The sequence below is a fragment of the Solea solea genome, chromosome 1 (genome assembly GCF_958295425.1).
Source record: "Solea solea chromosome 1, fSolSol10.1, whole genome shotgun sequence".
Lineage (NCBI taxonomy): Eukaryota > Metazoa > Chordata > Actinopteri > Pleuronectiformes > Soleidae > Solea > Solea solea.
The window spans coordinates 20,291,907-20,310,669 of record NC_081134.1 but is presented as its reverse complement, the minus strand read 5'-3'; the positions used below and the strand labels follow the sequence as shown (position 1 = coordinate 20,310,669).

The following is an 18,763-nucleotide window of genomic DNA, read 5'->3' as shown; positions in this document are numbered from 1 at the left end:
CTATGCTTTTTTTGTTAAATATTTAAATCCCTGTGATTGGACCATAAAAGAAACGGGTAAACGTGATATCTCGAGTACTCTCCATTAGAGAAACTTCTTATAGAGCTAGAGAGATTAAATAAGAATATAATTCTTTTTTTTGCTTAAGCTGATCAGGGGATTAATTTAGGCCCTTTTCCATTTGTGTAAAAAAATGCTAACACTCGCAAATATCTGGCTTTTGTCGACAATAAGAAGGGGAAACAATTGGTATTCACTCCTGCGTCAAATGACTTTGCAACAAATGAATCTATTTAGTGGCTGTGATAGGCAATAATGGAGATATGACATAGAAGCATTTTAAAATGGTTCAGTTGAAGGTTGTGGATTTACATGTTTTCTAAAACGTTGGTTGCTGGTGCATTTTCAGAGGCAAAAAGACCAGTAATGGAAAAGGGTTAACCACATTTTTTTTGTGGGTTTACCTGCAATTAAACTCCTGCATTAGCACTACCCATTAACTGTGGTGTAAAAAAACCCAAAAAACTAAAGCTGAAAAACTTTGAATCTCACTGTTTTTTAATCAAAAAACTTACTCTGTAAAACCGTGTTCAGGAATGCTCATTACCGCCGTCTGTGAACAACACGAAAAATAAAAGCACAGCTTTGCATGATCTGAGTTTTTTTTTTTTTTTTTTTTACAAGTGTGTTTTTCTCATGACGGAGTGTGTGACATCTAATTAGTTCGGCAACCAACTGTTAAAGAGCAGTTCCTACTTTGTTTCACCTGCAGTCAAAGTGTGAGCACGATTTAAAGGTCAGTCCCCTACTGCACTGGGAAACTGTCCATGCTCAATTAAGGTAAGTACAGAGGGTCTAAGTTGAAGAAGGCAGTCAGTAAGCAAACAGTAATGAATGTTACTGAGGTTTCTTTTCTAACCCCCCAAGTAATTAACTGGAGCAGAACAAGCTAATCAATCAGTGGCGGCAAATAAATGCACCACATCACACAGGCAAAGAGTGACTTATTAAGTTTTTTCTTCTTTTTGTTCAGAATCCTCTGAGAGTTTGACTCCCAAACAACAACAAGCTGGATGTGGATGTTAGTCTGTTCAAAAACTAATATCAAACATGTGCCGTTGGATTTTTTTTTGTCTGATTGGGATCACGTCAATCAGAGTGCAGCTAAAAACAGTTGTGCCGCTGTGGAACTGAACACAGGGAGCAAAGAACAAGTGAGGGAGCACAACGAACAAGTGAGGGAGCGCAAAGAACAAATGAGGGAGTAAAAGCAACAAGTGAGGGAGCGCAAAGAACAAATCAGGGAGTGCAAAGAACAAGTGAGGGAGCACAAAGAACAGGTGAGGGAGCACAAAGAACAAATCAGGGAGCGCAAAGAACAAGTGAGGGAGCGCAAAGAACAAGTGAGGGAGTGCAAAGAACAAATCAGGGAGCGCAAAGAAAAAATCAGGGAGCGCAAAGAACAAGTTAGGGAGCGCAAAGAACAAATGAGGGAGCGCAAAGAACAAATCAGGGAGTGCAAATAACAAGTGAGGGAGCGCAACGTAGTGATGTAAGCGCTCTAATGTTATCCATTAATTAAAAACTACATCCTCAATCATTCTTAAAGGCGTAATATTTAACATTCAGGAGACTAAGGTGACCTATTTAAAGTGTGTGTAAATAGCTCCTGAATATGGTACAAAAGCTGGTCCAGGGCAGGTGAGACATTGCTGTTCATGAACGTTTGTACAGAACATTAACGTAAACGCTCCACTTTGTGCAGAAAAACAACATTTTCGGTCGCAGATGGTCGGACCAGCTGCACTCCGTGCTGTAAATATTGCCATGGTTACCGTGTTCATAGAGACAAGCCCATCAGAACGCTCCCGCCACATTCACACCCTGAGAAAGAGCCTACGTTTTGTGCAAACTGGGTGCACGATGTCCCGGACACGACTCCCTATGTCACACTTGTGAGTTAAGTGGCTTCACTCGAAACACAGAGAGAGACGCGGCAGCGAGTAACGAGCCCAGCGCTCGTGGCTAGAAAGTCGTTTTTGAAAGTGCCCGAGCTGAAGGAAGCTTGCTCGTTAACGTACAAAAGACCTCAGATACGGAGTGAGAAGAGACCAGAGCTGGCGTTTCTGCGATGGTAGCCGTCTGGACTAATGAGTAACGTGATGCAAACGTTGATGTCACATCAGGGTGCATTTGCACACTCATGATCATGCATGTTTTAGTCAGCTGTAATTACGAGAGGCCTTTGCCACTTTTAAATGGTTTCAGAAATGAAAAGGAGATATTACCATTTTACCTTAACACTATGCTCGATATAAAGGACGGGTCATGGTTATCAGCAGTCATTTAGTCGATTAGCACGCGCAACTATGGCAATTTCCCAGCTTTCCATAGAAACCACTGTATTACATTCAGCATTCAGATCAGATTCCCCCTCTGTTCCCCACCTCTCCTCTTTCCTTTCACCCCAACCTGTCTAGGCAGATGGCCACACATCTTTGAATTTGGTTCTGTCAGAGATTGCTTCTTCTATTGAAAGGGAGTTTTTTTTCTCTCCACTGATGCCTCTAGTGCTTGTGTGAACTGTTGGGGTTTCTCTGTTCTTGATGAAGATGGAGGCGGATCTCGGAGGCAGGACTAAAGGCAGTCTATGTGATATATATTGTCGATGGAGAAAAAAACACACAATTCAAGTAAAAACTGGTCACATGAAGTAGTTTCAACAAAATTTGAGGCAAGAAATGGGTCATTTGGAATTTAAAAATGTGATTTATGTATTAAGATATGACATTTTTATAGTTTGGCAGTGAAATTGAGCCCTGCTTATGCAGGCACATATTGAAATGAACCACTAATGATTATTCGACTAATTGAGATGCGACTTTCGAGTGGTGTCTTTGCATGGAACGCCCGTCCCTACTTGATATCAGCTCCCTCTGTTGTTATAAGAGCATTATCTGAAGCACCGACCAAGGCATCAACCCAGCAAGCAGCAGGGAGCGTCTGCTGACTCTGTCGCTCGCGCTTCTCTCCGTGTTCACCTCAACCACGGCAAACTCCAAAGCACACCTTGTGGTTTTTTTCATGCTGTCAGAGAGCAGGCTTCATACAGAGCAACACACACACACACACAGCACCTCCCGGCATCTGGATACTGATCAAACAGTATCAACAATCATCACGATGTTCTAACTCTCACTAATGGGCCCTAGAATCTCTTCTAGATATTAAACAGAGCAGCATGGGAGATGGAAAAAATCCATACATAGCCCTGGTTACTCAGCGCAAGGTATAATTGCACATTATACACCTCATTAGAAGTCCAATAGTACATCATCAAAGGGCATGTTTTATGTGCGGCAACACTGAGGGCCTTACTTACGAATGAATGGATGAAACCTTTCTCTGCCCCGAGGATCACAGTGAGCACAACTGTGCTGTTTTAAAAATGAGTTTTATTCCTTTCTTGCACTTTTCATGCAGTTTGTGCAGCGTAGCCTGTGTTCATCAGTTCATCAGTTCACTCATTCACTGTTTCACGACAACAGGCATTAATGACACTGTTAAGGTGTTGCTCCACCAGCATTTCTTGTAGCATGGCGTGGCAATGCTCGACTCTACTCATTTTTTTTTGCTTTTCTATTAGGGATAGTTTTTGGTACCTGCTCTAATGAAGTTCCAAGCCACTGATTGGTCAGAGAGTGTCATCACTGGAAGAGTCACGAGCGCGACGACATCACGACACAAGAATCAAACCAAACAATACCGAACTGTAGAAAAAGACTTAAAAAATCCAGAAAAACATGCGTTAATCTCCCAAGATTTAGCAATGGAATTCAGGGTTCCTGCGGATCCTTAAAAAGTCTTAAAGGCATCAAACTGATAAATCTAAAAAAACAAGGCCTTAATTGGTATAAAAATGTCTTAAATAACTCTTTCTTAAGTCTTGAGTCGGCTTTTATGGTTATTTTTTGGGATGTGAAAATCTCAAAATAATTGCAGTTATAACATAACAGTTATTTGAAAAGAATCATTCATCAAATTGCAGTAACATCACACAGATTAGGACAGCAGAACCAGGAAGAAAGCAAAAAAGCAAAAAGTTGCATTTTATGTTGAAATAAACATTTGGGCAAAGTTGTCCCTGAACTGTCCGTGTTTTGGACGGCTTTGTTTTTTCTGTTCATTGTAAAATTGGTCTTACATTTCACTCCAAGTGGCATTTAAAAAGTCTTAGGAAGTATTGAATTTAACTTGGTTTAAGCTGTACGAACCCTGGGAGGTGTCCAAAATCTCAATATAGCTCACGATCAATCGTGAGCTGAATCACGACCACGTTCAGCGGTATTTCGGTTTGGTGACTGTGCTCCGGTCATGCAGGAAGTACTAAACGATTCTGTGAACGAAACTTTTAAAATCAACTGATTCTAATGATTCAGTTACACCCAAAACTACTGCTTTACAAGTCACTAGTTTGCGTCGCGTAGAAAACCGCGCCGCGGAACGCTCACATTTAGAATCTGCAAAGCAGAAGAAATACTGAAATACTGCAATTCATTAAATACATCAAAGGAAGCGAGCAGCAGTGAGGACGACTTTTTTAAGGCTCGCACTCCACTGAAGAATTCCATTGTTTAAGCACAACTTCAGTATCACTGAAATACTGTTGTGGTCAGCAAGTAGCAGCTCCAGTCTGTTATGGGCTTTGCATATATGCATATTGCATATAAGTATGTGCAAAATGTACTTTCCTAGAGAGAGCGTACATATCTATTAATAACTAAACATAACAAGGGAAGGCATGTTTCATATGTTTGAGTCTCAGTAAAGTGTCGAGGTAGGACGACCGTGTGGCCTGTATGGAGGCTTGTGAATTTTTTATATTCCTCTTCTCATATATTGTGACTCTGTGGTCACACGTGCACAGCCCACAGATGCTGGCGCCGCATGAACTGGTACATTTGTGCTCCACTAACTTAATAAACCATGATTATAAGGTGCATCCATTGTCACGCTTAGTGCTTATGGAAAAACACACACACACACACACACACATAAGAAAACCAGAGCCTCTTCTTCCTCCTTTTGAATTTTAAAATCATGTTAATGTGGAATACAGTGGAAACAAGCAGGAAGCGGGGTCAATTTCAATTTAACCAATCCTAAAATACATGAATATAAAGCAGGGGTCACTGAGTGTCTAGTTTGGTCAGTAAGGTCATGTGAAAAAAAGGAAAAAGACATTGAAATAATAATATTTATGATGATATTTCACATCATTTCAAAATAAAAATTGTTTTGAAAATAAATTATAAGTAATCAGTAATCAAACTGAGAGATACAGCATATCAGCAAGTGGTTTTAAATGTTTCTGCCATTATCAGCAGTGGTAGTTCAGACACAGACGTCATTCGCAGAGTGTTTAGGGCGATTAACCTCAGCATAAACTCAAACTCGAATGAATCCAAATGTATTAAATTAGGAAAATTAGGAAATAAGAACATGCATGTCTAATGAGTGTCTCTCCAACTCATGGAGGGAATGTCATCTTACGACACGAGGACAACCACACTGCAGCTACTCACCTTGCCAATGTACTGATAGTCGCTGCCCGTGTACTCTTCCTGCAGGAAAAACTGGTTCCACATCCAGCCGCGTCTCACTCTCCTGAGCAGCTTCTCCCCTCTGACCGCCGCCAGACTTCGCTCTCCATCCACTGCCTTCGTCCTCCATCCAATCAAAGACAAAGCATCCAGGGACAGGCCGAGACAAAGCCACGTGAAGCCCAGTAAGATAGTTCTCATTTTTCCCGTAGGGAGCGAGGAAGCTGCAGGTCACTAACGCTGGATCACCTCGACTTGGCAGACAGATCTACCGGTCATAGTCCTCCTGGTTGTGGCTGATGGAAGAAAGATTCTGTAAAAAGAGGCGAGAGAGAGAGGAACAGAGATGAGGTCCAGGCAGTGTAAATGGGTTTGCTTTATATGGAAGTGTGGATTTTTTTTTTCTCCAACTTATTGATATGCAAATGTATGCAAATCAGCTTGTGGTGAATACAAAACTCTACAGGAAAGAAAACAACAGGGTGAAAGCGCTTCATCACCCTTCCTGACACCGGCTGATGTAAGTGTTACAGCAACTTTTCAACATGTCCCCTCGACTGGAGAGCCCGAACGACGCATCTGTCATCTGACTTCATTGGCTAGAGCTGCAACTAACTTCATGATCGATTAATCTGCCGAGCATTTTCACCAAAGAAACCAGAAAATATTCACATTTAAGAAGTTGAAACGATCAGAAATCTTGTTTTAATCGTGAGAAAACTCTCAAATCGATTCATTTACCCAGAGTAAAGAGTCGTGAGCGCGAGTCAAAGTGAACAACGGCGAACTGTAGATCAGTTAAAAAGACTTAAAGGAATCTCTATTAAAACTGGGTCATCTCTGTAGTAGAAATGGGAAATAATATTTGAAGCAAGTGCCTTCTTGGCTGAGAAAGGCAGAAAAATGTATCTTTGGCTCCTGTAGATGAACGACAACAACTCCCAGAATGCACTGCGCTTGCTGCCCCGAAATCTCAACATTTAACAGAAGAGCCTGGTGTATTTAAGCGTTCAGTTGTATTTTAACTCAGTGACAGTGTTTGCAGTCACGCAGGAAGCACTGAGCGAGGATGTGAACTCGTCTTTTTCATGCTTTTAGACGCTTATTAGGCTCATTTAGGAAAAGCATATACAGTACATGAATCGATGTATGAATCATTAATGTTTTTTGCTTCAGTCCAAATTGGAGCCCACTATTTTGTCCACTTTACCTATAAGAGTTATTAACACACAGAGTGTGTTCCTGCGTGCGTCAGTTCAGGCTCACAAATGTTCTTCCTAAAGATAAAGACTGACCACCGTCTTAATGGATGCAACGTAGAAAAAAAAAAAAGAAAAAGGGCTTTGTGCACTTAAAACAGTGCCGCATCAATAAATCCATACACTTTCATGTTGAAGGATATAGAAGAAGCTCTTACACAGCAATTACAACCCTGAAAGGAAATGTGTTTTTATCTTCCCACACAAAAGCTCGGCCAGTGTCTTCGCTATAACAAGCAAAAAGCACACACAAAACGTGGTCTACGCCGCTTTCCATACAACCTGTTTGATTCTGTGGAAGTACATATATATATATATATATATACTGTATGTAAATATATATATATATATGGACATACAAAGTGAGGACGTGCTTCTGTGAGGAGAGCAAACGTGTTGATTAATGGACTGAATAAATCTATCGGCTTTGCAGAACTTCAATTTGAGGAATAATCCACTCCCCCATCAGTTCACATTTCCAGCACTAGGGTGCAGCCCTCACATGCAGCAGACGTCACAACACTGACTGTGTGGTCACCAGTGCACGGTCCTACACGCATGTTCCTACAAAAACCCAAACATTATTCCGGTAAATCAAAGGGATGCCATAACAAATCATTGCTCAGTACTTCATACACTGGCTGCTTAAGTAAAGCCAGGTCATGAATCACACAGAACTGACAGTCATTCTTTGCCCTGGCCTGTGTCCTTCCTTGTCTCCACCTTGCATTAGACCCATTAAGTCGGTGCTTTATGGAAAGGCTTTAATTGAATCAGATGAAAAACACACAGGAGAGTAATTGATTCTGGCTGGACGCCTTAACTCTGTCTTTAACGGGCCTCATTGCTTCCATTACAGTGCTGCTGCGTGAGAGAGGAGAGAGAGGCTGGAGTCTCTGGGTTTTTTCTGCCACCACAGATCGCCTGGTTGTCCCAGTGTTTGTGATGTGATGACGCGCCCCGCCCCCCTCCCCCCCAAAAAAATAAAAGCCCACAAATCTCCTCACAGCTGTGTCTGCTTTGTTTAAGAGCATCATCAGTGTGACTCACACCAGTGACACAAACAGCCAGCTATAACTTTATGTGTTTTTGTTTTTTTCAGCAGACACATGCATCTGCATCATGTGAAATGAAAGCCTTGATGTACGCTTGGTATTTTTACCCCAGAGAAAAATCAGACGTCCCTACCTTTCCAGGCATTCGAGGATTCCAAATCACTGAGAATAATGAACAATCAAACTGTGACTAAAGCAACCGATCGCGCCGTCACAGTCACCTTTTTAGGTGACACATTAAACACAGATGTGTCTCGAACCTAAATACTCACATACAACGTGAAACGCTCATTAACAAAAGTGCAGTTTAATGGGCTTAAAAAAAATCGAAACATCCGCAGCCCGTGTCATTTCCCAGACGTCTAATTGTGCACGATGATCACGCCAGTCACTGGAAACCTTCCAAATAACAATAATAATAATAATAATACTGGACAAATATCTATAGAAGCCACTTGGCAGTTGTTTTAAATCTATCGGGAGTTGATCCTGAGCCCCATCTGCTCAAATGGCTTAACTGCACAAACGCAGCATAAACAAAAGCATGGGGATAATACAGCAGGGTTTAGGTTCTCTCTGTTGGATATGAGCAAGAACGAGTTTAATAGAAATGAATATTGGGTTCATTTATATATAAAAAAAGACAATGCATCAATGTCATTTTTGTTAAACTGATCAGAAGTCATGGTTTGGAGGGAGAGAGTATTAACTATGGCGACAAATAATGATTATTTTCATAATCTGTTGAATTTTTTTTGGACTTAAGTACATGTTAGGTCCGTAAAATGTCAGAAAATGTTTTGTTACGTGGAGCAAAGAAATAACAAAACACTCTGAAAAATCAGAAAACTCCTAATTACATATTATTGGATTATCAACATAGTTGATGATTCATTTAGTGATAGGGTAATAATCAAAAATATGTATAAATGAATGAACATCAGTGTTTTAACATCATTTTAACATACTGTACCAGTGAGTCTAATCAAGGAAGTCCTACAGTAATGCAGTGACTCTAAATAAGAGACGCCATAAAACCACATTTAATTCCTCACTTTTTTATATTATTTACAAAACACATAATGATGTGGTTAAAGCTAAGATTTGCTGTCTTGCTTCAGGAGAACTTTCACAAACAAGGAGTGACACCAAACGTCCACTGTTCTACGACGACACCAGGCTTTTAGCTAGGCTTTGTAGTTTAGCTAGGCTTTTAGCTTTTAGCTTACTGAAAATAATAAGAACTTATACACCCTACTTTTAGGCAGGAAGCCTTAAAGATGCCCTTTTTTCTCCCCGGTAACTTCCCTGAATGTGATAAAAATTCACCGGTTCAAGCCTTCCGAGCTGTCCCTGTTTGTTTTCCAATGAAATTCCGCGTAATCGTGCTTAGCTCACATCTCGCGTTACATTTTCCTTGACGTGGCGTGGAATATCTGACGTCCCTGTCCCTTTTTCATGGGAAGCTTGAAACTTTTAACAATGTTTACAAAAAATTACAGAAAGCCGGATAACTTTGAGTATTTTCAAGTTTTTTGGCTTCTTTGGTGGGAATAACTGTCAGTGAACCGGGGCTAAAACAACAATAACGTTGTAAAAAAGACAAAAAGTATTCCACAAAATGCAAGAAGTAGTGTTTCAGAGAGTTATGAATTTCGCTTGCTGAGTGTCATCATATGAAGGTGTTAACAAACAAAAAATCCTAGTTAATAGTACGGTCGGGCTCCAAAACCCACCTCCAATATTCCTACAAAGCTCTAATTTCATTGTCTCATTTCGGTGCCTTTTTCCCACATAATGTAAACAAATCTGACACAAACTATAGAGTTAATTTTCCTACATAATATACGTACATTGAATATGTTGTCATGTTCTGATGTTGTCTTTTTTTTAAAAAACAGAAAAGAAAAAAAAGAACAGTATTCACTGATATTGTTTTTACTTTTTTAAAAACACTTCAGGCACCATCTGAGCACCGTGGCACCGTTTCAAGTTGGCACCAGAAGAACCCAAGAAATAAAAGTCAGACAGGAAAAAGTCTCCAGGGAAACAGATTCCCCCGCTCACTTATGATAACAAAGAACACGTTTATCACTCGTAAAACCACACCGCTAACGCGAGGCAAAGTCTCAACGTGACTCAGGTATGATGAGAGAGAGACTTTATCATTGCCTTTAGTCTTTAATAAACTTAAAAAGTCAAAAATGGTGACTCTGTCTCCATCTTATTCAATTACACTCACACTCACAAGCTTCACAATTAGAAAAGCGAGTCACCGAATCGCAGCCACCACACGGCTTTCACACGTCTTATGCAAAGCTCCACGGGCTGCAGTCAACACAATACAGCCAGAGCCGCGGCCTTTTCAGCTTAACGGGATTATAAATCGGCAGCATGTATGAGTTGATGTGGCCATAACCGCGGTGCGGCTGCTGTACCAGAGTTTAAAAACAGCGGACGTGGTGCTTCCGCTCTAATCTTCCCTCCTTCGTCTTCACAAACAGTGACAAATGTCCGTGACCTTCAGGTGACTATCACGGCGCCTCTCCTCCTCCTCTGTCACCTCCTTCTCCTGATGCCGGGGCTGTGTTTGTGTGTGTGTGTGTGTGTTTTTGTGTGCATGTGTTGCCACCTTGCAGACAGCCACTGAGACCTCTGACAACTCCCAGAGGACCAATTAGAGGTGAAAAAAGGAGAATGTCAGCCACCGAGCAGCCCGCGCGCGTGTGTGTGTGCATGTATGTGAATATATATGTGTGTGTGTGTGTGTGTGTGTGTGAGAGAGCGTATGTGTGCACATGTGACAACCCAGCCACCCCTTTCCATCAGAATCCACCAGCCATCTGAAGGCAGCCACACTATGCCTGTCCAGTTTCAACTCAGGCACTCTCTCACTGTCTGTCAATGTCTCTCTCTCTCTCTCTCTCTCTCTCACACACACACACACACACACACACACAGAGCCGTCACATAGTGCGGTCACTGGTAGTTGGCGGTGTGAAGTCTCATTATGAATAAACCATCGAGGTGCAGGAGCTGCACCTTGACTTTAGACACTTGACTGCGAGTTTTTAAAAAGGAGCGAACTTTTTTGGCAACTTTTCTTTTCTTTCTTTTTTGTGATCTACCTGACACCGTCATGAATCACTCTCTTTAATGCATTCCACAACATGGGGGAGACACAGAGACACAATGTCAATTTAGCTGCTCCATCATTCCAGTTGTTCGGTTATCTGGTAACTGTCGGAGCATCCGTGACTTCCCCAATCAAGTTTACAGTCCGTCCAGTCAGTCACTCACTCAGCCTGTCAGTCAGTATTCAGGGACTGGAACCCAGTATATGGCTACACTGAGTAGTGGAAGGTGGAGCGTTACTACTTCATGTCTCCTCACAGTGGCGCTGCTCAAATGAATGAGGGGAAACTTGGGCGGAAGAAGAAGAAGAGGGAGTTTACAGCGGTGAAAGCTATGTTAAGAGATGCCCTGTCCACATTCAACACGTTGACTTTATGCAGTTTGTTCTCTATGTTGTCAATAAATAGAGAAATTATGCACTTTTAACTTTACACAGATGTTTTGTTTTCGTCAGTTAAGGCGAGTTATCGCCTCAGCACGGCACGGTGAAGTTTGTGTTTCCACTAGCATAGTACCAGGTACTTTTTTTTAGTACCTGTTATGACGAGGTTCCAAGCCAGCTGAGTCGATACTATGCGTGGTGTGGCCAGAGTGCCGGCCACAGAGTGTCGTCACAGGAAGAGACGCCCGAGACAAGAATCAAGCCGAACAATGCCGAACTGTAGATCAGTTAAAAAGACTTCACAATCCTTAAAAACGTGGCTTAATCTCCAACAATTACCAGGGAAATGTCTAAAATCCTAATATTTAACAGTGGAGTCTGGTGTATTTAGTGACAAGACTGTTAGACTGTTGGAGTCTGTGCTCCGGTCATGGACAAAGTACTGAAGAAATAGTTTTAATGAACTGATTCTAATGATTCATTTACACTGAAAACAACTGCTTTACAAGTAACTAGTCACTCGTTTGTGTGTCGCGTGTAAAATGAAGTGTCATGCAGCCGTGCAGTGATGGCTCCGCCCACGTTGCGTAGGTACTATTTTTGTAGTGGAAAACCAACCACAACCGTGCCGTGCCGTGCCTTGACGAGACGAGACAAGGCGAGCTGGGACCATGGTGGAAAAGGGCCATTAGACTATGATTGTCTTGAAAGAGTCGCGGTATCGTGATATTATTGATATCGTGGACCGCGTGTCGCGTAACGTGAGTGTCATAATACTTTCAATTCTTTGAAAGTTCCCTCTAAAGTTTGATGGTAATGGTTAAAATAACAGGACAAATCAGTCATCGTATCAGTCCAACCCTCGCCGAGACGTTTCTGACTCAGATCACAGTGTCGGCGCGACAATCACGCGGACGCCCGCTGTCATAGACAAGGGCAAGATAATCTTTCAAACTGGGATAACGACACACTTTAGGAAAATCTTTCCTCGGAAAACATTTACGCTGAGAGTTTTGTTTAGTTTTGTTTTGTTCCAACAAGAATATGGAGCACACCCAGCTGGGGCGACCCAGGGGCAACACAGACCTGCTATCACTTTGCACTGGAGCTAAATAAAGGCTCCAGTCACTCTATGAGGTAGCCAAGCCGTTAAAAAACGTTTTTGTATGCGAGTACACAAAAGGTGAGCGAACAGTACCACATGATATCTGTATATCTTACAAAGCGCTTTCAGGTTGAATTGGTTTACTTTCTTTCGACGTCTGAGTTACTTCACTGCAGCATGATGCTGATTATGTAAATGATTGCCCTATTTAGAGTGAAACAGAGGATAAAGCAGGACTGAGCTTTAAAGGGACAGTGTGTAAAATGTTGCTGGTGGAGTTGCACCTCATACCATGTAGCCTTCAGTTAACACCAAAATCCAAAAGATGTTTAGTTTGTTCTTTAATTGCTACCAAATGAAAATAATTCCACCTCAAATTGGACCTTTAGGGTTTGGCTATGGTGTCAAAACCTCACACCCTCAGCTTCTTGCCCCTGCTCCACCCTCTCAGGTGGTTTTAACTCCAGCTCCCTCCCACAATTCACAGACGTGCAGCTTGACGTAAGGTTAATTTAGAGCCTTTTTATTGACTTTAAGTTTGTATGATGGACCGGCAACCTGACGTACCGCTCGCCTCATGTCAGCTGTGAGTGGCTCCATCTTCCTCAGGAAGGACAATCAGCAGATAATGAACGGCTGCATGAAGACAGCGCTGACCAAACTCTTATGAGTCATGACATGATGTCGCAAACAAGTGCAGAGAGTGAGAACGTCGCTATAGTCACCGGATTTATTTCACGCCAACTTGACATATCCAGATACTTTCACACCTGGCTTGGAGATGTTTTGGTCTTCATCATGCAGCCAAGCTAAAAATACAGCAAAATTACCATTTTCAGAACACTTTTTTTCAGCAAAATAGATGTTCACTCGTCTCAAATTTGACCTTTTTTCCCCATCGCGGTGTGCAATTAGACGCGTCGATAGGACTAACAAGGTAAAACGGCGCCATTATCCGAACACAAACAGCTTTAGTGACACTCCAATCACTTAACTGTGCATTTATTTGCAATAGCTGTAAATAAAAGTTTGCACGGTTGACTTTGCTGCCTCGACGGCAAAGTCAAACGCTGAAATGCCGTAAGCTGTTGAAATTTATAATTGCTTATGAAACAATGACCTCCAGAATGGCTGCCAACGGGCACATTACTTCATATTAGAGCCCTATTAGAAGTGGGCCACTGCTGCCTGGGCAAATTAAAATGGAGATGGTACATGCTGTTTACTGATTTATTCAAGGCAACACTGACTGATATTGACGGTCTCTCTCGCTCTCACATGGACTTACAGTCATTACATGGTTGTTTCCTTTTAATGATTGCTCATGATGGCTTTTGTGTGCAGGCTTATTGGTAGAGTTAAGACAGGAAGAGGAGGAGGAAGAGGAGGAGGAGGATTGGACAACGCATCTGACATATTGTATAGACGTATGAGGCTGGCGACCTTGTCCATGTTGTACCATGCCTCTTGACCAATGTCATGAATCCTTGACCTTCATGGGATGAGTGGCAGATAGTGAAGGGACATTAGCATAGGAACACAAAACACAAAAGAGCCAGCGAGTGGTTTTCAACGGACGTAAAATGGTGAATATTTTTATTCTTCTCCACTCTGAAGTGTGTGTGTGTGTGTGTGTGTGTGTGTGTGGGAAACCTAGCTGCTGTTGACTAGTTAATAATCTCATAGATGGTTGCAAGTGTTCAAGAAAGCTTAGAAGGACACATCCTGAGAGATTCCGGATCCATCTGTGACAAATCAGAAAAAAGAAACTGTGCATCCTACCAGAGTGGTATAATGGAAAGTGTAAGTGCTTATGAGAGTGACCATTTCAAACTGTGGTATACACTTGAAATCAGCCAACATCTAGCCATGACAAACACTTGACTGCCATTCAATGAGGAACAGCAGCCGTGTACGGAGCGTTTTGTAACTTCAGTTGAATTGAATTCTGATTTAAAATGAGCGGAGGCTGAAGAAAAGCAGCACTGCTTTCTCTGCAGCCGGTGTTTTCTTAGGACTGCATCAGCTATTCAGCAAGCTGCGTTCAGGTTGACAGCTCATCACCCACCCAGACAGGCTTTACCGTCCTTTTGCTACAAAGCAGAGATCAATAATACTAACACATCAGTCCAGACACAACGCACAAACACACACACACACACGAGCGGTGCTCTTGGAGAATGAAGGCCCGACAGTGTGTGGTCCGCGGGCCAATCTCAGAGCACCCAGACTATGTCCTCAACACTCCTGCTGTGATCAAGACTTCCCTGCTCTGTGATGCTTCATCATCCCAAAAAAAAACACATCATCAAGTCAACAACAACAACAATCAACACATCTGCTCCTTTGTTAAAAAAGAAACACAATGTTTTATACACCAGGCCGAGGAGGGCAGGGCAAATGTCCTAAAGCTAAAGCACTGCAACTCTCGCGCGTCCACATTAGTGCGAGTAGCGCGGTTCCCATGGTGTTTAGTGAGAGAACAAAGGGCTTTCAAATGAAATAAACATCTTAGTGAGTCCAGGAGAAAAATACTATTCAATACTCAATACTATTTTGGCAAAGACGCAAAGCAGAAATGTACTTTCGCTGTAGAAATGTGTGCAGAGCCATATAGGCGGTTGCCTAGTGCGCCATCTACTGGAGGGGCGCCAGGCAACCACATCGCATTATATATTATAAAAATGGCCTTGCAAACCCAAAATGGCGGCCTTCCTGTAGGACTTACGGCAAAGTCGTCATTGACTTTTTGGACTGCCCTGATGTGATTAACATGTGTACCAACTTTCGCTCATGTATAGTCAATAGTCACCTGATTTTCATTTCCGTAAGCCCCTCCCACTTCCAACTTTTTTACGCACATTCCCCCAAACCACTATCAGACGTGAATTTTTGACCAGGTCTGACACGGTCGCAGAAATCCTTGAGTTTTGGGGTAAAAACTATTATTTTAACTCTTATAACGATTTATTTCGAGGAAAAATAAGAATAAAAAGAATAATAACTCCTTCAGTTTCACTTGAACCCTAAGACGCAGCATCGCAGTCTCAGAGAGACATGATTTATTTTGCCAGACACTGAAGGTAAAACTGTAAATACACTCGCATCATCTGCTGACGATGAACTGTATATGTTTTCTTTGCAAAAGGAGTGCAGGAGTTTTTTTTCATTTTAAGAATCCACTAAAGATTGCCTTGGTCGTAAACTGAATAAAAAAGGTATTGTTACTCAACACATTTTTCTCTCAACTTCCTTTTCTTTCATGACAAACTGGCAAAAGATCATTTTGCAGTGAAGAAAAATGCATCCTCCACTCTTGCACACAATATTTTTACTCCTACTTTTAAGATAAACATTTTAAAGGGCAGCTTCCTCTTTGTCTCGGCTCTCTCTGCTGTGTTATATTCTTAGGGAATATGAAGCGTTGTGCAAAAAAACAAAAAAACAACTGCTTTACTAATTAATTCTGGTGCATCACAGTGGACAAAGAAAAAACACCTTCACTGTGAAAAACACAATGGAATATCAAAAAGCTGTAGAGGCCCCATTTGTTTTGCACCGTTGCTTTTCAACCTTAAGGTATTTTACCTGACTGAGCTGCACTGATCAGTGAATGCACCACAGAGAAACGCTCTCTGCCTCCTCACTTATCCAGAAACACACGCGTGTGTTTTTGCCTGTTTTGAAAACTGCATTACAACTTTTGTAAATGACCTTAAGTATCACTTAAAAAAGTAATATAGCGGGATGTTAAAAACGAGGGCTTCACATATTTGACGCCGCTGATGAGCAGAGGGAGAAGGGGAGAGAATTGGCTCATTATTTCTAAAGCACTGAATGTTCAGTCAGACTATTATGTCATTAAAGAATCGATGCACACACACCCAGAGACAACCCTGATAAATGCCACGCTGCTAATTTATATTCACTGACTTTTTTATGATAGAGCTCCGCCTCGACGAGTGCCAATGACTCTTCACTGCGATGTTAATTTTAATAGATTATATAGAGCTTATTTTGTAGATATCACAACTACGGCGTACACAAATGACAAAGTGACTGTGGCATTTATGTTGCATTGTGTCACATCTGAATAGTGATAGTCAGCGTAGCGAAGGCATGCTAACAACTTCAGTACAAAGGCTGCTCAAAACTTCTGTGAATTTAACAGCTTTAAACTCTCAGCACTCTCTTTACTGTACCTGGAGCATTTTGACACGCAGCACCTTGTCATACTGGGGCTACGTCCTCATTACTGCGTTTCCCTTTAAAAAAGTCATTGCGTGCGCTATGGAAACCCCTGCCACTGACACTACTCTGTATCTTTAAGCGCTAAAGTGGGAACATTTGATGTGGGAACAATGTGAAAGTCATGATATTCACTTCCTGACTGGCTCTTCGTCTCAACAGCCAAAAATGGCTGTTCACGCTCACTTTCAGCTATACTTTGACATCAGTTAAACCAAAGTAATCCCCACTTTTCATAGTATTTTCTGAAACTATAAGAGAAGATCTACTTCCTGCCTACACCAGCGTGCATGTACATGGCCAGTATATCTGAATGGTAATGTAATACTGGTGTGTTAGGTTGGATTAAGACCTAATAGTCTCAAGAACACTTCATACAAGTGGACCGGAGTTGTGGTTCCTTGGTTCACATCAGAGGTCAAACAGAAAACATACACCGTCCAAGCTGCTGACGACCTGAAACAGTCTGTAGAAGACCTTTTTTTCTTCTTCTCATGTAAAGATACAAGCTGCTCGCTGCAGGACATTGTGAACGACTGTTCAGGCGACTGGTTGGAGGGAGTTAAATAGCTCAGCTTTTTCCTGGGCAGGAAACCACAGCCGCTCTTCCCCCGCACGCTCCACTGAGCTGAATGAACTCTGCAGTCACCACAGGGATTATCGAGAACAGCAGAAAGGTGGTGGTGCACACCTCACACAAGTGAGTGGCACAAGTGAGCATGGTAGTCGCGGCAGAAGGATCCACCGTCACCTTTTTTTAAGCAATTTTAAAATTTGGGTCTTTCATATGTGATGAATGCAGCAGAGCATTGTCTGGTTCACATGTGTTCACAACAACAAAATAATGTCTCACATGGGCTCACTTCATTTGGAAATTGGACCATGAAGCTGGCAGGAGAGGTTCTGAAAGTCTCCTAGATGTGAAACATCAACTTTATCTGCCACGTGTGATCTCACTCAACGCCACATCGCCGCGGTGGATTAAGCTCAGCTTTTTGAGGTCGGTCAGTGTTTGAGGGAAATCAGTGAACTTGTCGATGGGTTCTCTCTCACAATGCGACAGTTGGGCGTAAGTGACTGGAGTCACTCGACTGGAACTTATACCTCGTTTCAAGGCAGCTACCGGGACAGTCAATAAGCTGTGGCTTGAATGGGCTTTCACTTAGCACTGTTTGTAATTAGCGTCTCTACCCAACGTGCACTGTGTGACACTATTAGCATCGTCTTAAAAAGCCGCGGGCGCAGCACTTCCTGCTCGTCCCCTCTGTTGAAAATAATGTAATTGATGTGTGTTTGTGTGGGTGAGGGGGTGAGGGGGTGAGAGGGTGAGAGGGCGTGACTCTAAATGGCAAAAAGCTTTTAAATGTGCGTGTTTCTATAAAATGACCTACATATATGGTGTTTAGTCGCGTTCCCCAGACAATGCAGGGCGAGTGAATGGATATTAAAGTCTTTATTCCACGCGCGCTCAATAACATCCCGGCTCTACTGTGACCATCAACGTCAACATCTCAGCTAGGAATCAGCTTTTAATGGAGCGCCATGGTTCACAGGAACTGACAAAGCACCCGACAGGACACAAGCACATTGTGGGTCATGTAATCCCTGCCCCCTATGCTTGACCCCATCACAAACACACTCACTGGGTTACACTTTCACAGTAATTACGAAGTCCCAACCAGGCCTAATCCTTCCCGTGCGACCTGAGCTTCTCTAATCTGAACAAAGGGGAGATAATAGATGCTGAAGTGTGGTGGTATGTGTGTGCGTGTGTGCATGTGTGATTTGACATTGTATGTCCATTTAATATGTTTCCATGTACAGTTAATGGTGTTTGAGTGGACTACTGTCGTTGTTCCAGTGTACAAGCACCCCCCATTTCATCACTGACCAAAAAAGCCGGACTTCTGTATTTCAGGGGACACAGGTCTGCTTGAATCTGAGCAGTAGTCGCACAACTCCCAATGAAATGATCT

The 18,763-nt window shown here is 42.2% G+C and overlaps 1 protein-coding gene across 1 annotated transcript in view; it reads right to left on the bottom strand.

Moving 5' to 3' along the window:
• LOC131460655 (cadherin-6-like) overlaps positions 1-18,763 on the bottom strand; it is an 82,230-nt gene that overhangs the window by 50,916 nt on the left and 12,551 nt on the right. The window contains exon 2 of the mRNA XM_058631324.1: positions 5,586-5,916. Within this exon, the coding sequence (XP_058487307.1) occupies positions 5,586-5,804 (219 nt within the window). The 5' untranslated portion in view covers positions 5,805-5,916. The remainder of the gene's footprint in view (positions 1-5,585; positions 5,917-18,763) is intronic.